Source organism: Melanerpes formicivorus, unplaced genomic scaffold (genome assembly GCF_026170545.1).
Source record: "Melanerpes formicivorus ecotype bairdi unplaced genomic scaffold, bMelFor1.0.p_v2 SCAF_30, whole genome shotgun sequence".
In the NCBI taxonomy this organism is placed as follows: Eukaryota; Metazoa; Chordata; class Aves; order Piciformes; family Picidae; genus Melanerpes; species Melanerpes formicivorus.
In genome coordinates, this window is record NW_027142382.1 from 7,962,362 (window position 1) to 7,984,778 (window position 22,417).

The 22,417-nt window shown below is 45.0% G+C and overlaps 1 protein-coding gene across 1 annotated transcript in view; it reads right to left on the reverse strand.

Moving 5' to 3' along the window:
• Window positions 1-4,855: 4,855 nt before the first annotated feature.
• UBASH3A (ubiquitin associated and SH3 domain containing A) overlaps window positions 4,856-22,417 on the reverse strand; it is a 26,377-nt gene continuing 8,815 nt past the window's right edge. Inside the window, exons 4-14 of the mRNA XM_068155213.1 lie at window positions 21,064-21,262; window positions 20,181-20,350; window positions 18,647-18,855; window positions 17,689-17,815; window positions 16,289-16,397; window positions 15,875-15,997; window positions 14,950-15,042; window positions 14,255-14,399; window positions 9,895-10,001; window positions 9,576-9,682; window positions 4,856-7,805 (exon numbers count right to left, since the gene is read on the reverse strand). Coding sequence (XP_068011314.1) covers window positions 7,668-7,805; window positions 9,576-9,682; window positions 9,895-10,001; window positions 14,255-14,399; window positions 14,950-15,042; window positions 15,875-15,997; window positions 16,289-16,397; window positions 17,689-17,815; window positions 18,647-18,855; window positions 20,181-20,350; window positions 21,064-21,262 — 1,527 coding nt within the window. The 3' untranslated portion in view covers window positions 4,856-7,667. The remainder of the gene's footprint in view (window positions 7,806-9,575; window positions 9,683-9,894; window positions 10,002-14,254; window positions 14,400-14,949; window positions 15,043-15,874; window positions 15,998-16,288; window positions 16,398-17,688; window positions 17,816-18,646; window positions 18,856-20,180; window positions 20,351-21,063; window positions 21,263-22,417) is intronic.

Consider the following 22,417-nt stretch of genomic DNA (forward strand, 5'->3'; position numbering starts at 1 on the left):
ATCCTCCCCCTCTGCTCAGCTCTGGTGAGACCCCACCTGGAGTACTGTGTCCAGTTCTGGAGCCCCTATTACAAGAGGGATGTGGAGGTGCTGGAAGGTGTCCAGAGAAGGGCCAGGAGGATGATCAGAGGGCTGGAGCACCTCTCCTGTGAGGACAGACTGAAGGAGTTGGGGCTGTTCAGTCTGCAGAAGAGAAGGCTCCCAGGTGACCTAATTATGGCCTTCCAGTATCTGAAGGGGGCTACAGGAAGGCTGGGGAGGGACTTCTCAGGATCTCAGGTAGTGATAGGACTAGGGGGAATGGAATGAAGCTGGAGGTGGGGAGATTCAGCCTGGATGTGAGGAGGAGGTTCTTCCCCATGAGAGTGGTGAAGCCCTGGAATGGGTTGTCCAGGGAGGTGGTTGGGGCCCTGTCCCTGGAGGTGTTTAAGCCCAGGCTGGATGAGGCTCTGGCCAGCCTGATGTAGTGTGGGGTGTCCCTGCCCATGGCAGGGGGGTTGGAACTAGATGATCCTTGTGGTCCCTTACAACCCTGAATGATACTATGATAATATGAAACTTGAGTGAATATCGTTGTTCTTTGCTACGTGCATTGTGCTGGAGGCATTACAGTTTTTTCCTCTTTCAAAGGCCAATAAATTTGTTACATATTGTAAGGTAGTTTTTTTTTTAAACTGTCCATGTACTTTTCAAATGTTTTCAGCCTGTGTACGTTTGCCAAATTAGAAATAATGTCAGAAATCAAATGTTAGGTGAAGAAGACAGTTAAGGATCCATGAAATTGCTTTTATAATTGATGCAACACCTTCCCCACATAAACGCCTGTGTGGTTTAAACCCAGTAGACAGCTGTGGGGGAGAGAATCAGAGATCTATTTCCTCCAGCTTTTATTGCTGAGCACAACCTCACACAGTCTGGGATATCTCTTGGATCAGTGGGCCTTAATGCTGTGTAATTGCTGTTCAGCAATAGCTGAAACTTCCCTGTATAACCACAGTATCACAGTCTCACAATATCACCAAGGTTGGAAGAGACCTCAAGGATCATCAAGTCCAACCTGTCACCACAGACCTCATGACTAGACCATGGCACCAAGTGCCACGTCCAATCCCCTCTTGAACACCTCCAGGGATGGGGACTCCACCACCTCCCTGGGCAGCACATTCCAATGACCAATGACTCTCTCAGTGAAGAACTTTCTCCTCACCTCGAGTCTAAACCTCCCCTGGCACAGCTTGAGACTGTGTCCCCTTGTTCTGGTGCTGGTTGCCTGGGAGAAAAGACCAACCCCTTCCTGGCTACAACCACCTTTCAGGTAGTTGTAGAGAGCAATGAGGTCACTCCTGAGCCTCCTCTTCTCCAGGCTAAACAATCCCAGCTCCCTCAGCCTCTCCTCACAGGGCTGTACTTAAGGCCTCTCCCCAGCCTTGTTGCCCTTCTCTGGACACCTGCAAGTGTTTTGATGTCCTTCTTAAACTGAGGGGCCCAGAACTGGACACAGGACTCAAGATGTGGCCTAACCAATGCAGAGTACAGGGGCACAATGACTTCCCTGCTCCTGCTGGCCACACTATTCCTAATGCAGGCCAGGATGCCATTGGCCCTCTTGGCCCCCTGGGCACACTGCTGGCTCATGTTTAGGCAGCTGTCAATCAGCACCCCCAGGTCCCTCTCTGTTTGGCAGCTCTCAGCCACTCTGACCCCAGCCTGTAGCTCTGCATGGGGTTGCTGTGGCCAAAGTGCAGCACCTGGCACTTGGACTTGTTGAATGCCATCCCGTTGGACTCTGCCCATAATCAACAGTACTTTGCTCAAAAATCCCAAATATAGGTCCAGAAAAGATACTATGAAGAAAGTTAACTCCATCTGCAGTAAAAGGTCCTGCCTTCTGGGTATCCTCATCAACATCCCAGGAAGCTCAGGGAGATGCCATTTGGAAGTTTTGCTCAGTTTTGCTCTAAGGTTTTCTTCTGACTAGGTGTTAAGATCAGGAGCTTTCCAGAATCTTTATGATCTCCAGAAAACAAAACCAACCAACCAACCAAACTATCAAATCCCATGATTCACTAACTCTTCCTTATTCACAATAGGATAATCTTTCACTTGTGCAAAGCTTTGGTGCTGTTCTATGAGTCATGAGCACTTCAATTTTTAATCACTCAGTAATGAAAGCACTAAAAGATCAAGACCAGAGCCATACATTCTTTGGAACTCACAATAAACAGCTGCATACAGTCTTTTCCAAACATTTCCTTTTCTTTTGGAACATTGAAATAACACAGCTCTCAGGAGACAGTCAGTAATCTGCTCAACTCCCCACCTGGTGGTTTTAAAGTGTGCAAAGTAAATGGCAACAGCTAGTGTACTCAGTCATCAGAACTGCACAGACCCTTACACTAGTATCATTGTGGGTACAAGGAAAGCTTTGGAAAAATCAGGAACAAGGCACTGATAGCAATTTCTTTTGTCTTGCTTTTCAGAAGAGCTGGACAGATGGGCAGAATCCAACGGCATGAGATTTAACACATCCAAGTGCCAGGTTCTGCACATTGGCCACAACAACCCCATGCAGTGCTACAGGCTGGGGTCAGAGTGGCTGGAGAGCAGCCAGGTAGAGAGGGACCTGGGGATGCTGGTTGATGGTAGGCTGAACATGAGCCTGCAGTGTGCCCAGGCAGACAAGAAGGCCAATGGCATCCTGGCCTGCATCAGGAACAGTGTGGCCAGCAGGAGCAAGGAGGTCATTCTGCCCCTGTACACTGCACTGGTTAGGCTGCACCTCAAGTACTGTGTCCAGTTCTGGGCCACTCAGTTTAGGAAGGAGGTTGACTTGCTGGAACAAGTCCAGAGAAGGGCAACAAAGTTGGTGAGGGGCTTGGAACACAAGCCCTATGAGGAGAGGCTGAGGGAGCTGGGGTTGCTTAGGCTGGAGAGGAGGAGACTCAGGGGTGACCTTATTGCTCTCTACAACTACCTGAAGGGAGGTTGTAGACAGGCAGAGGCTGGTCTCTTCTCCCAGGCAGCCAGTACCAGAACAAGAGGACACAGTCTCAGGCTGCACCAGGGGAAGTTCAGACTGGATGTTAGGAAGAAGTTCTACACAGAGAGAGTTATTGCCCATTGGAATGGGCTGCCTGGGGAGGTGGTGGAGTCACCATCATTGGAGGTGTTCAGGAGGAGACTTGATGGGGTGCTTGGTGCCATGGGTTAGTTGATAGGTGGGTTGGATTGGTTGATGGGTTGGACGCGATGATCTTGGAGGTCTCTTCCAACCTGGTTTATTCTATTATATTCTATTCTACGTTACCCTCTTGTAACTCAATATTACCTTTTTCCAAGCAGTTCTGTCTAGTAGTAACTCCAAACATTATGATGTTTGCCATGCAAACATTATTATGCTCCAAACATTACACTTTCTATGTGTATAGAAGGAACATTCTTGTTTGGAATAAAAGATGATTCCTCTCCTTGTTATCCCTCAATCACACCAGATTTTGTTTAGTCGTGTAGATCTGAGGTGGTGGTTTCCCACAAGGTGTCACCATTGATTAACTTCACTGTAGGACTTGATAAAAAAAATAATGTATATGTTTAGTTTTTAATATGTAGATAAAACATTTAGGTTATCTAGGTAGCGCTAAAAGCATCTATTAAAGTACATCACTTTGTAATGAAATAGATAGAATTAAAGAACATTGCATTGGAATAAAGCAACAGCTATTTTTAGGCCACACCTTGAGTCCTGTGTCCATTTCTGGGCCCCTCAGTTTAAGAAGGACATTGAGACACTTGAACGTGTCCAGAGAAGGGCAACAAGGCTGGGGAGAGGCCTTGAGCACAGCCCTGTGAGGAGAGGCTGAGGGAGCTGGGATTGTTTAGCCTGGAGAAGAGGAGGCTCAGGAGTGACCTCATTGCCCTCTACAACTACCTGAAAGGTGGTTGTAGCCAGGAAGGGGTTGGTCTCTTCTCCCAGGCAACCAGCACCAGAACAAGAGGACACAGTCTCAAGCTGCACCAGGGGAAGTTTAGGCTGGAGGTGAGGAGGAAGTTCTTCACCGAGAGAGTCATTGGTCATTGGAATGTGCTGCCCAGGGAGGTGGTGGAGTCCCCATCCCTGGAGATGTTCAAGAGGAGATTGGATGTGGCACTTGGTGCCATGGTCTAGTCATGAGGTCTGTGGTGACAGGTTGGACTCGATGATCCTCGAGGTCTCTTCCAACCTTGGCTATACTGTGGTACTGTGATACTGTGATGTACATTGAAGACATAATTTCAGCTCTGATCCTAACAAGTGATGTGCAGAGGTGAAGTTGTGCTTGAATGGAAAGGCAAAAGAAGCATCCCTGTGAGTAAAAGAGCTTGAAATTGCCCTTGCATTATTGAGACTGAGATACAGTTGCTTATTTCTGCTGTCTGTTTTTTTCCGTTCAGTTGATTTGGGTGGTAAATATAGGCAACTGTTTATAAATTAAAGAAAGACCTTTGTAGCTAAGCATTTGTCCTCACCTACTCAGTGCTGTCTGGATTAATAATCTACACAAGAGAAATATTTAAGTCCCTAGACTCTTTCCCCACATGCTCCTACAGCCATATCCTTTTTCCTTCTTGACACCTGCTTCCATGGTAGCCAACATGCAATTGTTTTTGATTGAAACTTGATGGACAATGACTGTTAATAACATAATTTCTGCAGGCCAAAAGGAGTGAAAAGCAAAGAGAAGTAATGACAGCAGCAGCAATGTAGGAAAGCTGTTCAGAGAATGGCAGTGGTGCTGTTCTTACAGGTTACTTTTAACTACAGACCCACCCTGACAATACTTCTGATACCACTGGGAGAAGAGACAGATGTCATTTGGTATTTTATTTTGGTGTATAAAAGAAGACCCAGATTCTTAACCCAGATTGGTATTTGCAACACAATTTAGGATTAATATATAAAAGCATTACAAAAAAGCTCCCACATGATTTCTTAAAAGTTAGGGGAAAGTTTCTCATGACAGCAATTGAAATTTTATTTCACCAATTCTTCTTCACCAGTCTTCTAAGCGGTTTTGAAAACTCCTGTTCCTGTAGGAGTTTTTTTTCTTCATGTCAGTTAGTGTCAACTCCATTGGTAGGTGTGCCTCAAGATGCAGAAGTCTCACCTGCCTCTCTTATCTGCCTCTGGCTTCATCTCCAGAGAGGCAGTGTGCCATCATGCCTCTCTTGGAGTGTCATTTGAACATCAGGCATTTTCCTTTCTCATGTGAACTTGGAGCACTGCTGTTGCTCCACCCAATCTTATCCTCACATGGGCTTTTGTTTTACTCCCACCAGCCTCTGTGGCTGGGTCACCAAGATCAAGACCTCCCCTTATGCAATATAGTTGCATAAACACATTCACCACTGGAGAAGAAAGGCACTCCCCAAAACTTCCCTGTGTTTATTTTCATGCAAAGAGAAAGGATCAGCCTCAAGGCTAGAGCAACTCAAAAGACCAAAGGCAGATAGTCTGAAACCTGGAACAGTCTGCTGTCCCCAAAGCTGTACCAAAAGCCAGCTTTTCAGAGATAAGGGACAACAGCTGCTACCATGTGTTGAAACAGAACCATGTCCTATTTTGCTGTATTCCTAGCAAAAGCTCCACCAGAAACACACACCACTGCCTGCACAACCCGGGTACCACACATACCTAGGCTATGGGCAGAGTTGTGACCATCTCTCGCAGTTTCAGTCTGGAGTGACAGTGTCTCTGATGACACCTGTCCCAAGGCTTGAAATTGCTTGATGAAATTAGAGCAAATCACACCAAAAGCAATAACTTTCATAGACAGAAAACCCCCATAGGAGCTATGTGGATTGGGAGCTGACTCCTCTATGGGCACTGAGATCAACCCTCCTGAGAATGACCAGATACGTGCCATGCTCAGGGCCAAATCATTGCCCCATTCTGCTTTTTTTGTCCCACTATCCCCATTTTTCTCTTCTTTCATACTTGGACAGGTTTCTTGGTAAAGGGACAAGACACTCAAGAGGGCTGCTTTTCACCAACAGAGGGTGAAAGCCCAACCTGATGGAGAGGTGGAGTGGTGGGACATTCGTGCTGGTTGCTGTTAACATGGCTGAGTGCAAGGCAGAAATTGCTCTTCCCCTGTGGGTCGGTTTTCTTGTATCGTACATGGGATGGGGTGAGATGTAAAGATGTAACCAAGCCACAATCTTCTCAGAGCTGCAGTGGTATCCTGCTCCCCTGCAGCCTGAAGAGGCTCTGATGGCACTTCGGGGTTTTATTGTTTTCTGGGGCTGCATCCATAGCCACCTATATCACACACTTGAGCTGCAACCAGTGATGCAGTCCTATGCCCTTTCTTGCATCACTTGCTAGCTAAAGAGCTCCTGCCTTTGCCCTGTGGCATTTGATTGTCTCTATAGAACTACAGTGCTATCAAAAAAAGCAAGAGCTCAAGCACCTTCACCAGAGCTGGAATGTCAAAATGAAACATTTCAGGCGCAAGACTGAGATAAAAAAATCTCTACACCCACAGATAAGAGTGCTTGTCAGACATCTCTCAGCCCTAAAGACTGAATGCTATATGGCCCTATCACATGCCCTGGCATACAGGCAGAGATACGTCAAGAAGGAGCAGGGAGATGAAGAGGGAAAATATAAACAGCTTTAGTCATGCCAACAGAGAAAAAGAAACCTCTTTCCCCCCCCTTTCATTTAAAGAAACACTTGAGCTTTCCCAGACTGACTTAGATCTGAGGGTGTAACTAGAAGGGAAAAGTAGAAAGGAACACAGACTGTGGAAAGGCATGTTCCTGTTTGTGCATAAAATTCCAGGTCTATGCTCCCTTAGATCACCAAGAGAAGAGCTACAGAGACCTCTCAGGTGACTCATCTGGTAGGTGTGTCACTATTTTATACAAAGCAAAGCTGTTGTCCTGTGAGTGCCATCCCAGGAAGGGTTCAGCAGTTCAAATTGCTCACATCACAATTTTGTCACCAGTACCATAATGTAAGGCATCTTCTTTGTCCCAGTAACAGCGAAGCAATCAGTTCAGTTTTCTTCCAAAATGAATAATTTAGTCCCTTTTGCAACGTAGATTGCTTGGGAATCGTGGAATGGAGACCTATGTGACAGAAAATGGACCTTCTTTGTAGAAGAGTTAAATAAATAGTCAATCCTTTCTCTCATGGAACTGACAGAGGGAACTGGAAACCCAGCAGGTTTAGGTAGAGCTGTTCTCAGTCCTAATTTCTCTGCTTGTTTGAAAATATCCAGCTATGATAAAAACCCCAAATTCTTCCTGGATGCAGTCTAGACTTGGAAAATGCAACAGTGTCTACTTTAGAGCCTTTAGCAGTGGAATTTATGATCAGGTAGCTCTGTCCTTATTAAACACTGGTATTGTCAGAGAAGGTTAAAAGGTACTTCCTTCATCACCAGAAGAGCTATTTCTCACTTGCACACCAGTTCCTAGGTTCCTTCTTGTCAGCAGCTGAAACTGAAACAGTTTCAGCTCCAATTCAGGCTCCAAACTTGAAAGTATTTTTCTGTGCTCTGACAACTCAGAGTGGGTAACTCCCACCCTCTGCAAGCCTTCTGGCTGAATCACTGGACTGTGCTGAGCCATAACCTGCCTTTGGCTCACTTTGGATGACTGCAAAGGCAGATATGGCTTTCTTAATCTTCCATGATCCCATTTCTCCAGTTGAAGGCTGCATTTGCTCCATGAGTTAATGTCTTCACTGGTGGGTGGACCATCTGCCATTGTTTTTCCTCTTTCATCTCTTCACAGAAACACATGCCCAGTGAAGGGATCTAGGAAAGAAGTTACCAGCAGGGTTACTAGCAGGGTCATTGCTTTGACATGAAAGAGTGGGCTTTACTACAGAAGAAAGCAGAAATTGAGACTGTTCTGAGGGGAGAGATCAGGACATTTTGCCACTTCTGAAATGAACTAAAACCAGACCAGTGGCCTGCAGGATGTAAGCTGAACTTGTGTCATCACCCCACATTAATACTTGGATTTGATGATCAAAATATGTTCACTCTTATTGCCTTGACAGTAATAGTAAGAATATTTCTGAAGACTGAATTCTCTATATAGTGATACCTAAGCTATACCAAAGCAGATGGTAAGGAAGACTGGGCTGAAAAATTCTGCCACCAGTGAGAATCCACCAGTGAGAATCCACCAGTGAGAATCCACCAGTGAGAATCCAATGGCATGAGATTGAACACATCCAAGTGCCAGGTACTGCACATTGGCCACAACAACCCCATGCAGTGCTACAGGCTGGGGTCAGAGTGGCTGGAGAGTAGCCAGGCAGAGAGGGACCTGGGGGGACTGGTCAATGGTAGGCTGAACATGAGCCTGCAGTGTGCCCAGGCAGACAAGAGGGCCAATGGCATCCTGGCCTGCATCAGGAGCAGTGTGGCCAGCAGGAACAGGGAGGTCATTCTGCCCCTGTACACTGCACTGGTTAGGCCACACCTTGAGTCCTGTGTCCAGTTCTGGGCCCCTGAGTTTAGGAAGGAGGTTGACTTGCTGGAGTGAGTCCAGAGAAGGGCAACAAAGTTGGTGAGGGGTTTGGAACACAAGCCCTATGAGGAGAGGCTGAGGGAGCTGGGGTTGCTTAGCCTGGAGAGGAGGAGACTCAGGGGTGACCTTATTGCTCTCTACAACTACCTGAAGGGGGGTTGTAGACAGGCAGAGGTTGGTCTCTTCTCCCAGGCAGCCAGTACCAGAACAAGAGGACACAGTCTCAGGCTGTGCCAGGGGATGTTTAGGCTGGATGTTAGGAAGAAGTTCTATGCAGAGAGAGTGATTGCCCATTGGAATGTGCTGCCTGGGGAGGTGGTGGAGTCACCATCACTGGAGGTGTTCAGGAGGAGACTTGACAGGGTGCTTGGTGCCATGGTTTAGTTGATTAGGTGGGTTGGATTGGTTGATGGGTTGGATGCAATGATCTTGAAGGTCTCTTCCAACCTGATCTATTCTATTCTATTCTAGTCTAGTCTAGTCTAGTCTAGTCTAGTCTAGTCTATAATACACAAATAAATTAAACAACTTCCCTTGGTGACAAAGTCTCAAGCAAAGCTAGCAAGAAAACTCTTCATTCTGTAGCTAAGCACTCTAGTTGTGAATTTACAGTGACCCAGAAAACATCCAGCTTCTTAAAGCGTGACTCACTGAGTGTAGCTGCAGGTTACACTTACAATACTATGAGGAGGAGGGGGAAGGCTCCTAGCCCTGTTTTTAAAGGAAGGAGACCAGTCCAGGTGGAGAGGTTTCCAATGTGCTGCTTGTCTGTAGGTGCTACTTGTTATAGGCTTTCTAGAGGAGTTGAATGAAAATCTTCTCCAAAGACTTTGCTACTAGGCACATGCTGCTCACCAGGAGAAATTCCTTCCCCTGCCTTTCCATGCTTTGCTAATACTACACAAGATTCCCTTTGTAAGGAGAAAGCTAATGTCACAGGTACTAGCCTGCAGTTACACGCGTGTGTCACCACATAAGCAGGTTCCTTATTAAAAGTATACTGTAAGAAAAAGAAAGCTTCCTACTGAAAAAACCTATCTTCTTACCTTTCTTACCACCTGGGCAAAGTCCTGGCTGTCTCTGGCAGGAAGTCCTATCAGAGGTCGGGTGAGGGATGCCAAGGAAGAGCCATGTCCCACAATGAGGATGACACCTGATGCATCAGAAAAAGCAAAGAGAAATAGTAAGAGAGATGCAGCATTGCCGGTTTACCCAGCAGCAGAGGGGTATGAGGCTCTTTTATTATTCTGTGAATGAGTCTATCTTATGCCCTGTGCAATACCAGCCACTCATGTTAGATGTGTTCCTGTTGGTAAATCTGTGTCAGTTCCTGTTACAGAATATGCGACGATGTGAAACCTTTACCTTTGCTGGAGCAGGCAGTGATGATTTGCTTTATAACTGCAGAGCTTCTGCTTACATATTCTTCATAACTTTCTGATGGCATCAGAGAAGAGAGAGAGAAATTACCCCTGAAAGTAAAATCACAAATCACAAATGTTAATCTAAATGAATACTAGGACACAGTTAGCACAACTGGATGACTGAATAAGAGAAAAGGCACTTGGTTAAAAGGATGTAGGTTTGTCTAATGACTTGGTTGACTTACTGCCTGAGTCTAAGACAGTTCTGTTGACAATGACACTGCCCAGCTATGTACTGCAGACTTCCAGAGCCATGCAACTTTAGCAATTCTGGCTAAGTTCAAACCCAGGTGAGACACTGATGATGTGAATACTTTCAAGATTTGGTGCCTCAGTGTTAGTCTCTTTAATAAGCAATTCAAAATCATCAACAAATGAGGCAAGCTCACATCACCCAGACAAATGGATAGCAAAGACTTTTAAACTCACAGAGCTAAAAAAAAATGTTTCAGGGAGATTAATCACAATTACTCCTAAATATCTTGGTACTTCTGCTGAGACTAGGCTTTCTTCTTTCTTTTATATAGCAGAGCTTTTCAGGCACTGAATAAACATATTTTTAAAAAATGAAGAGCTAGACCTTCAAAGTGCTGTGAGGCAGGGCAGCCCCACAGTAGCACTACAGCTTAAGCTGATGGACGCCATGCACCCTGCACAGACCCACCCCAGTTGGGAGGAGCCTGCGGGGTCCTGGCGTGTGGTGGCTGGTAGTGCCAAAGGTAGGTGGCTAGGAATCCAAATTTCTCAATGATGGGTGGCCCTGGCAACCTTCCCAGAGCTGTGGGACTGGCAAAATAGGCATCAGGGACATAGTCAGCAGGCTTCTGTCTTTGATAATTACCTGTGTATATGGTGCTTGAATCAGGGCTTCTTGGCAACAGGGTAAAATTTCTCCAAACTCACTACCTATTTTTCATGTCATCTTCTTAATCTGTCCTCTCTAGGAATGGGAACCAAATAGTTTGCAGTGTGTTGTGATACAACAGAGGGTGTACATTTTTGTTCTACAAACACCTACTTCTATAGACAACGGAGACTGGAGTCAATACAGCTGACCAATATGATCGAGTATTGTTCCTTTATTGTTCCAGTATTGCAGGCCTATAGTGCCAGTATAGCACAGTAAAGTAAAGCAAAGAAGAAGAAGGGAAAGGAAAGGCAGAAGTGTGTATCAAGGGAACTTCTACAACTTATATAAACTCGGAGAGCCTCGTTGGCATGGCTTCATTGGTTCCCTATGAGTGACCACACATCACACTGTTATAGATCATTGGTCCAACTACTAATGACACGTGAGGTTGTTGATGCAGGTGCATGTCCTCTTGTCCCAAGATAACTCTCTGTGTTTATAGCTACCAGTGTCCTGTTTTAGTTCCATGCTGCAGGCACAGCACTGTTTTGCTACACTGCTAGCTGACTCTGCACTTATGCTGGGCATGGCCTCCCACCATGTCAGGCTCTAGGCCTGCACTGCCAGATTGCTCACACTGCTCGTCGCTGGCATTGCCACATTCTTCCTCTCCTCTAATTTGATTATCTCCTTGTTCAGTGAATGGGCAGGAGTGAGACTAGGTTAATATATTGTATTAAAGTATGGTATCACTGTGTACTTGCACAGGCAAGACCTCAGTACATTGTGTCAGCACAAGGGCAGAAGCAGAAAACAGGGGGCAAAACCATGTGAAAGGTTCATACTGGATTGTTAATCAGAGCTAATATTGATCCTGGATAGGTTAAAAAAGTCTAGATTGCACTACTCAAAACTAGTCTGCTGAATTTGGCAGAGTGGCCTTTTGGGTTTTTTTTTTTAATGGGCTGTCCTGTTGGCACCTCAGCCCCTTTAATGTTAATCATGCTGTTCACCAGCTACCCTGCAGCAGAACTGAGCATTCCCAGCACTAGCTCAGGTGGTTTCCAGGCTAAATAGCAAAAGGAGTGCTCAGTCCAGGCTAAGATCTTGTGGGAATGCTGTGTCCAGCTATGAGTGCTACAGGGCAAGTGAGATGAGGACTAACAAGTGAAAATCTAGAGAGGAGCAGTGAACAGAGGCCCAGAAAGCACAGCCTGTAAGGGGAATGGGAATAATTCAGCTCAGAGGGAAAGCTGAAGAAGGACATGATAACAGTTTACAAAAGGCTGCTGCGAAGAGGCAAGGAAGGGTCTCTCCTCCCTGCAAGGGATGAAGAGGGAAGAAATGAGCAGCTTACACTACAACTGGTAGTCTTTAACAGCAGAGGCAGAATTTATCTTGCTTTGGGACAGGGAACATCTACAACATTCTGCTTCTGTAAGACTGTGAGAGGAGAGGGAGAGCTGTGTTAATGTCACCCAAGTTCAGCTGCCTGCAACTTAATAGTCTGGCTGGGTCAGTGGAGAAAAGCCCCTTCAGAGGGCAATTCATGCTATCTTAAGTGTTTGACATAGGCTATCTAAGATGGAAGATCACTAGTGGTCTTGGGACCTCCCTTCTTTCCACCATGAAGAAGGCTGCTAACTAACCATCACAGCCTAGGCACTTGGTTCTTAGTGTGCAGCTCCCTGCAGTGAGGCACAGCACACAACGAATGAGCAGCAAAAGTTTTGATACCATTCACACTGCATGTTAGTGACACTGGAAAGGGGAGAGTTTGGGTCACGCTGACTGCTGTCAGAGAACAATCAGAGACTTAGCTTACTTGAAGGTTATAATTTGCAATGGGTGAATATGGCAAAACCAGCCAGTGGGACCTGAGGATTTTGAACCCTGAAGGTGACAGAAGAAATTGTCATCATATGTGCAAGTCTATAGTTCAGCCATCCTACTTTTCTCTGGACTTGAGAGGGCTGTGAGAGGTCTGAAGCCTGTCGTTAGCATTGTTTCAGAGATTCCCCTCTGAACTACTCATTTACAGTTTATTTTGAGGCAAGAGATTTTGTAGTGGTAAAGCATTCTGTTGGTGGTAAAACACACCAGAAAAAAAACCCACTATGATCCAAGAAAATGAAGGATTTTGTTCCTTCATACAATTCAAATGAAGGTCCTCACTTGGCTGTAAGAAATGCACCAAGATAAGAAAAGTTTCAAAAGTTTCCTTTCTCTCTTTCTTATGTATGTGGGAAATCCCAGAAACACTTTTATTAGCTAATTTCCTGGGTCTGGCTGTGCAGTGCCGGCTTGTGAGCAAGATGAGGAGCCAGGTTGAATTGGAGGCTTACAATTTCCTGCCCTGTTGTGGTTTGCAAACTCAGAAAAGACATCACTCCACCCACCCCACCTTGCCCCCCAAGATGTGAGTGCCCAAAAAAATCCTTATTGAACACAGTACTAATCTTTGAGCAATACAAAACAACACGACACCCTTCCTCACCTCATTTGGTATAAACATCAATTGCAGTCAAACACAGTTATCCTACCTGCCCCCTAAACCAGAAGGACAGCTGGCTCATGTTGAGCTCGTCCCTTTCTCTATCCTGTGTGGCTCTGCTCTAAGGTGCACAGGGCCCCCTCACTTTCCATTTCAATTGTACCTGTTACTTCAGTGACAGGAAATAGCAACATTTCAGGTGTGGAGCTGTACACCTTGCCACCTCCCAGCCTGGGTGCACCCTCTGTTGTGGGGCAGTCCTCTTGCTGCTGCCCTGCAGACCCTCAGGAATGGACTTGCTAACCTTTGCTAAAGTTACAATTCTAGATTGCTGAAAACCAACATGTTATTTACCCAATGCATTATTCTTGCCCAGAGGGGTTGTAGAGTCTCTGGAGACTTTCAAAACCTGTCTGGATGCATTCCTCAAAACCTGCCCTAGGTGATCCTGCTTTGGCAGGGGGGATGGACTCAATGATCTCTAGAAGTCTCTTCCAGTCCTTAACGTTCTATGATTCTGTGATTGACATTTCTAAGGTGGGTTCCACGTGAACCAAAGGTAAAAGCAAAACTCCTGGTTTCTGACTCTAATGCATGTAATACAGCTATGCTTGTTCATGACAGGGCCTGAGCCAGCAGATCTGAAGATGACACCCAGGTAGGGCTGCTCCCATATACAATTACTGGATGTTAGTGCACGCACAGGTGCACCTGAGGGCTGTGTTCCCAAGTGGGCATGTGTGACTCTGTGTCAGAGCAGCAAACAAAGGTGACCCTTGACACGAGACAGATGACAACGTACAGTATTTTGGTAACAGATCACGCAGACTTGAGTTTGATCAGAATTGCCCACTTTTTGCGGGGTTCATAATGGTTTATGGCAAATGAAAAGATGAAGACACGCTGCAGGGAAAACCAAAACCCAACAGCTTTAACAGCTGGAAATGTAGCAATTACCTGTAACTTGTGTCTATTTTGTAAGAGGCCTCTGCCAGTTCTGTCACAGTCATGAAGTTAGGAATTGCTCTGCTTGCTTCCCACTTGGTCCACTCAAACAAACCTGGTTCCACCCTAATTTTGACTTTTTGATCTAATTTAAGCCCTGCAAAAAGAAGAAATATTTATTAAGGAAAGCACACTCATTGTGATGCACTTATGCCATACATTCTACCTTGTTCTCTGTGATGTTTTCCCTAATGAAGAATTACTCATTGTCAAACAAAAGAGCATCAGGTTGATTCAATGAAGCCAACATTATATTCTTGTCTGACTAATGTTAAGGCACTATGAGTTCTTACATCATCATCATCATCATCATTATTATTATTTCTGCAGCTCTATTGTGATGATCTGCAAGGTACAGGAGAGAACAGAAGAAAAGACCTCAGTAATGTTGTAATCTGGATGGACTTTAGACAGGAAATGTTTTAACCATTTTTATGTAGTGTTTTGCTCAGTGGTCCTTTGGTGCAGATGAATTACTGCCTCTGTTATCAGCTCGACAAAACCACCTTGTCTTCCCTGCCTAAATATAGCAATAAGTAACCACAAAGTCATACATCTTCTTAGTTATCCATCTCAGAGACTTCACAGAAGTTTGATGAAGATATTTTCACCACAACAGAAACACCTGACCAGTTTTTCTGTCTTACCCTGCAGTACATGTTGAGCTGTCTGTATGCAGCGCAGTGCGGGTGATGAGTAGATGCAGCTGACTGTCACCCCCTGGTCCAGCAGAGCTTCCCCTGGATGGGAACAGCAAAGTGAGTTGCTCTCACTCAAATTGAAACAGATGAGAAAACACTGCAAAATACTTTCTGCAAAGAACAGCTTGAAGGTTTTCAGGTTCCGTGACAAGGAACATCACAACCTCTTTCTGTTAATTTTTGTTCACACAGTTGGCTGATCAAGTACACTAGAAAGTTCTGTGCACTAGAAAGTTCTGTGCACTAGCAAGTGGCAGCAGCAAGTTTACACTGAGTGTTGGAAGGAGAATTACAGAAGATTCCAAATTTGCAGACAGCAATGAGGCATTTGGCTGTCTGCACAGAGCTGAATCATCTCAGACAAATATTTGCACCAGACTTTCATTGCCCCAGTCAGGCACACTTGCTCAGGGAGCAGAAACCACTTTACCTGGTGAGTGAAATGAGTCAGGCTAACCTATGCCATCCAGTTGTCAGGTACCTATGATGAGGAGGCTACACTCTGCTGACCATGAAGCTACTTCTTTTGGCCAGCCTCTTCATTCCTCACTGCCCATTTAGTAACAACTGTGTAAGACATTAGCCCCTTGCAGACAAGCAGTGGGGCACAGGTAGTGTTGCAGCTCCTTTCTTTTAACTTTATTTGTTTCTTCAGAGACTGTCAGAATGAGACTCAAAGATGAGCAACCAGTCCTGCCCTCTTTTTTACTGTTTAGCAAGATTTTGCAGTGGTTGCTCATGGAGAAGTGTTACCACAAAGAGTGCTGCTGGGAAAGATTTTTTCTACTGCAAAGCCAATATGAGGTTTTGCAGAAGATGAAAGCCTGTTTCTCAAATCCTTATGTTTGCAGCAGGATATTATCCAGCTTACCTATAAGTCTGGACTGGAAAACACCACAGCAAGATAAAGGAGGATCACTTTCAAAATGGTTTACGCTGTCTTTCCGCTTTGGCAGGGTAGAAGGGAAGTTCAGATCTGCTCTGTAGTATTTTCCTGAAACAAGGTGGGACATTTTGTCACAGCACAAGGCAGGCAGCAGCTAAACACATGGATGGCATTTCATTATAATGACTTCATTCCTTCTGAATGGTTAGATGTCTGCTTCTAAAAACTCAGCCCAGAGTGACATCTCCATTGGTAAATGAAACAGGTCAAGGCCCATTCACCTGCAACAAGGGCAAGTGATGTTTGCATTTACATGTTGGAGACTGAATCTCTTACACATTAATGGGCTTCATTGCCTTTGGTTCTGATTTGCTAATATGCTCCCATTATCTTACTCACCATCTGCAGTTAAACACTGTTGAAGCCAAGATTTGCCAAAGACCTGATCAACTCTTTCCCCATGGCGCATCACCAGCACACCTCTTTGCAGGGTGGAATTCTGAGACAGCTGTGTAAAAAGGGTTTTTAATTACAATATTACAGATAACCTGCAAGAAAAGTCTGGATTCCTGGATGCTGCTTGATGAAGGAACAGACTTGTTCTGGGAGGTTTACAACAAGCACAGAGAGGGAGAGAAAGAAGCTGCCATAATAAAGCCTTTATTTGTGACAATATAAGCCTAACTAGCCTTCCACTGAAGGCAAATGAAAGAGATCCATGAACTTAATGTGCTATAGATTAGGTTTTAACTCTATGTTTATATTAGTGAAAGGTAGTACTGAGAACAGATCTTTTCATTCCAGTGTGGGAAGGGATTATAGTTTTAACAGCTATAATATGGCTGATGTAAACAAAAGTGGGAAACTATATAAGATTCAAGTAGTAATGCTCTTTTCTACACCAGGACTGACACCAAGCTTGTCCTTCTTTTCTTAATGAAAACACTGCTTACATGTTTTTGCAACTGTGTGGCCAAGTCAACAGTGAACACAGATCTCCTTTTTGCTCAGCCTGTATGGAATTATAAATAAGTTCTAAGCAGTTTTGAGATGGTATACAATGCATAGTAAATACACATGAGAAGATGCAGAGGAACAGGCCAAAGGCTTTACAATTTTTTCCGTGCTGACTCATGGCAGCATTGCTGCTGTAGCACTGGGGTTAGCAATGGTACCTTCAGCAGCAGAGATGGGAATTGTTAAGAAGTGGTATGAGATTAATATTAATTTATTCTGCTAAAGAATATTGTATTGTTCTCATGAAACACACATCCACCACCACAAGATCAGAGTTTAAAACTAAGGTTTTGTGGTCTTGCTCTTCTGCTTGGGAAGAGCCCAGAGCCTGAGGAAACTCTGACTGTAGACTTGTACATCTGTAAAATATTTTCCTCAGGCCAGGAAGTGGCTGTGGCACTGAGCTAGATAAGAGAGGCCAAGAGCAATCCAGAGACAATGGGAAGACATGTGACTCATTCTGAGGATTCTCTTTTGCAGTCATATGTACAACTTCCGGGGGGGCCCAAGGATGGAAGTTTCCTCAGGGTGCCCTCAAATTCCTCTGATGTTAGCACAGCTTGGGACTGTGTCCTCTTGCTCTGGTATACATCTTATATGTTACAAAATATGCCATATGGTATGAGCATGTGAGTGTGTGTGCATTACAGCATAACACAAAAGTGTGAGGAAGAAAAAGGAGGGTACTATTCAATGTATTAAACACTTTTAATTAATAGCATGTCTGCACAAGCACGTAGCAAAGAAAAGAAATGGAAAAGAAACGGAAAAGAAACAGGTACCTGCAGAGGAAGTATGTTGGTTAGGCTTCTTGACATACTAGAACTAGGAACTTCTCCATTCAGTTTTTCATTAGGTTCATTTTTGGTTTGGGTTAAGAATCTTGGAGCTGCAGCAAGAACATATTCCCTGTAGAAAAAGCAGAAGCAATGCACACACAAACATGTGGGTGCACCCATGAATAGAAGGGAGTTTTAAGTCATTGCATAGTATACAGGCAGGTGTAAGGCAGGATTCATCTTCCATTCAGTATTTTTTGCACATTTGCTATCCACTTCGTTGCTTTGTTCTTGATTTAGAATATGCCCAGTAAAATGAGGTTAAAATATTAGGAACTGATAGCGTGTGTTTGGTGTAACCTTGTTAATGTGTGACCTTTGAGCAGGAAATACTACCTGCTTGCCTCCTGTCTGTCTCTGGAGACTCAGGAAGAAGTGCGCCACAACTCCCTGCTAAGAAAAATCAGCTTTAATCTACAAGTAGCATGAGGTGCTCTGTCAGCTGCAGGGTAAAGTGCAGGAAGCCACACAGATGCCTGCTGATACAGGGTAAATCAACAAGACAAGGGTGGGCTCAAGGTGGTGGAGTAACCTTTATGTGGTTTCATTTCAAGTTAATGTTTCAAACTCTCGAAAAGAGAAAAATGCAGAAAGAAGAAAGCAGTGAGCCAGGCTGGAGACTCAGCCTGCTTGGCAGTACAAGGTCTTTTAAAATTCATTAGGATGTTCAGGTTGTTCAGGAGTGAACAGAGGTCATCCCTTGAGCAGCTGAACTAATGAACTCTGGGTGTTTGTGGGCATGTGTCCTACCCTTCTTTCAGAAGTCTCAGCATCCCACCCAAACCCCCAGGGCCCTCCTTTCCCCTGCCTGCATCACCTCCAACTCCTGCCTGGCAAAAACAAATGCTGCCATGGCTTCCCAGCAGAAAAAGCAGCTGAAATAAAGCAACACTCAGCTCACCTGTGCTTCACCCATGTGTCTGACTCACTGGCCCTCTCAGTGTAGTTTTCTGGAAGGAACCCCCTGCAGCCAGTCCGATGCGAGGTCCCAATCACCCAGCCTTCGCACACATCACTCTGCTGCGATGGGTCAACGTAGATGAAGTCCCCAGTATTGATCAAGAGTTCATCAATGTTCTGGGGCTTGTACTGGAAGAGGGCCCTCAGCGTCTGGGGGAACAGGCAGCAGGGTCAGGCTGTTGCCCAGAGCCCACTGTTGCACATGCCACAGCAGTTCAGGGGGCGCTTGCTCAAGCCTCTGCTGGACACAGAGGCAGATACTATTTTCCACGCTGCAGTGGGTTCTTTAGTGGCACTTTGGCAGAGAAAAATAAGACATTGCCACATTTGCAGTATGTGTTACAATAGACATTTGGTTTTCATAAAAATGCCTTTCTCCTGCCACTAGTACAGGCTTATTTGAAAGCAAACATAGCAAGGGTGTTAGCAGCTGGTTTTGTGATTACTTGCAGCTCTCCTGAATCTGGCCATGGCAAAGCAATACACTGATCTGATTGGTCCTTCAAGTGGCTCAGTTGGTAGTGCATCAGACCCTTAATGGGAAGGTTGTGAGTTCAAAGCCTGCAGTGGGCAGTAGTGTCCTCCCTACTCTAGTCATGAGGTCTGGGGTGACAGGTTGGACTTGATGATCTTTGAGGTCCCTTCCAACCTTAGGAATACTGAATACTGAACAATATTGATCATATCATAATATAAAATTGGAAATAAGAACTGGAAAAATGTTGAGTGATCTTAACTAAGAGTCTTTCAAGTGGAAAATTGTCAGTGAGAACTGTGTGTGTCCTGCTCACTGGTGTGATTTGCACCAGGGCTGGAACAGCCAAGAAAACTAATTTTGCTGAATGGAATTTTCCTGAAAAGCTGTGATCTAAGAAATCCCAGCAAATATTCAAACATCATCTCATGTTCTCATGCCATGGTAAGATTAGTTTTTTTCTGCTGGAGTTTGGGATTAGAACTTGCTAACATGCAGGTCAAGCAACCTTCCGTAAAGGTGTTCTTCTGATTCATGAGTACGGTTTCTCAAGGCAAAGAGGTACTAGAAACAACCATGCTTTTTGAAACACTGTACTGTGCATGCATTGATTTCATCCATAGAAAAGAAGAAGGAAAAGAAAGGGGAAGGGGAAGGGGAAGGGGAAGGGGAAGGGGAAGGGGAAGGGGAAGGGGAAGGGAAAGGGAAAGGGAAAGGGGAAGGGAAAGGGGAAGGGGAAGGGAAAGGGAAAGGGGAAGGGGAAGGGGAAGGGAAAGGGAAAGGGAAAGGGAAAGGGAAAGGGAAAGGGAAAGGGAAAGGGAAAGGGAGAGGGAAGGGGAAGGGGAAGGGGAAGGGGAAGGGGAAGGGGAAGGGGAAGGGGAAGGGGAAGGGGAAGGGGAAGGGGAAGGGGAAGGGGAAGGGGAAGAGAAAGGGGAAGGGATGATTGTACCAAAGAGCCTGACCACAGGCACAGGAAATTAAATACATCTGATAATGGTACCTGGTAATGCACAAAACGCATGTCCCGTGAGTAGAGAGCAGCTACCCACTGGCAGGTCTCCCCTGGGTTAATGCATTTGGCCAATTGTTCCAAAGTTTTCTGATGATGAGGATAAAACTTATGAGCTAAGGTAAGGTGGAGCTGCTTTAGACAGGGCTTCACATGGCAATCTATGAATGAAACAATCACAACACAATATAGAAGTGAAGGTCATTTAAAGTTCCTTTTCTTGTTTTATCCTACATGCTTTGCATGAATCAGGAAATATCACAGTAGTTAGTAGTAAAGTAGGTCACAGTTCTGCTGAAGAATGGTTTTGCAGAATGTCATGGTTTAATCATGCCAAAAATAATTCACAAATCTGGATTGGATTTGCTTTCTGGCTTCAGCTAGGAAAGAAAAATGAACAGGGTTTGAGTCCCTCTCCTAGTCTGAGATGTATTGAACACTTTTCTCTCAGACAAATCTGTGCTGGGCCTGTGTTCCTTCAGTCTCCTCTGGTGATCCAATTTCCCTTAGATGTCACTGGGGTGGAGATTAGGATTTATTTCTGAGAAGCGCAGTCAAACTATCAGGCTAGGTTACAGCACTATGAGGATGGAGGTCTGGGAAGAGGGCACAATATCTCATCTTAGATATTCCAACTGATGACCTGTCAAATTACACAGCCAACCATTTCAGCTTCCAGACAAAGGCTCTGTGTCTTCAAAGTATAAAACATGTTCCCCTTCCCTCATTGTTTTCAATTATGTAGGAGGAAAGAGTGCTTGCTGCCAGTAAAACATCACCTAAGCTCCTCAGAAGACACAGGAGACATTTTCAGTACCAAGCCTAAGCATTTGTGCTACTATCCACCCATTTTTCTCCCTGATGTTGGTCCTACCTGCCAGGGCCGAAGCCTCTGATGAGAATGTCACAGCAAACTCTTTGAGGATATTAGCATGGCTGTCACCAACAAAGAAGCCGAGGTAGCTGGTGGATGAATGTAAGGATAGAGAAAGAGATGGTGGGAGGCGCTGTGAAAAGTTGTCACTGGCTCGCTTTAAGGTGTCATACAGTATTTCCACTTTCTGGTCTTCACACTGAGAGGAAACAGAGGAGGAACAGGCTTTACTCACCACTTCAGTAACCACCTGTGTTAATACAGCAGCACTAGAAAACAATGGGGGCATTAGACTTTCTGAGAAAGACAACACGTCCTACAAATTTATCTGTTATTCCAGGTACTAAAGCCAGTAATATTGGGCAGTTGGATCAGCACAATATCCTGGTGCTATAACAGGAGGCAGAGCCTTCTGCCAGCAGGAGTATCTAGCCTAGTGTGGTTTGGGGCAGGACAGATTGCTCTAATGCCCCTGGGGCAAAAGGAGAAACTGCTTCATGCACAGGATTAGAGTATTGGAAAATTCAAATGGCAAATCTATTCACAAGCTACAATACTACGATGTTACAATGGATATTGGTGAGCACAGCAAAGCATACTAAATACAAAGGAATGCATGATCTGGATATAACATAGAAGCTCATTAAGCCAAAGAACTTCACACAATACCTCCACCAAATCAGACAAAACCCCCAGTACTCCTTTTCTCCCCACCAGGGGTTTCACATACACCCCAGGGCTCTTTCTTCCTCCCCATTGCTGGGCTGGACTCAGTCTGGCCAGCTCTGAAACTGCCTCATGTTGGTCCCTGGTGTCAGACCTAAACAGGCCAAGGTTGCACAGTAAAAATTAGTCAGGCCTTGAAGGCCACAGATGAGACTGGAACCATCCTCCTTCCACACCAGATAAGGTATCTCACTGTGTCCAGTGAGGAGGAAGGGAAGACAGAGAAAGAAACTGACTTTGCAGCCATACATAGAGAGAGATGCAGGATTCATGGGAGGAAATACAAAGATTGCATGTATACCTCCTGGACACTGTGTACCTTCTGGAGGTCTGCTTTATGGTTCCTTTTTAAAGGCACCCAGCTCAAACTGAGACACCTAGGTAGAAAAAAGCTGAAAGACGTCTGACAGGTGTGCGGTAACCTGTCTGCAATGAGGCAGGGACCATCATCTCACTCTTCAGTTCTAAGTAAGAATCTGTGTGATTGTGGCGGTTTCAAGCTATGCCTTTAAAAGTTAGCTGCAGAGTTGGAGCAGAAGAGTGGAGAAGTCTAAACAGTTCACAGTTGGGTGTGAAAAGGAAAACAAAAGATTATTCTAATCGAATTTAATTGGGCAGGTGTGTGACA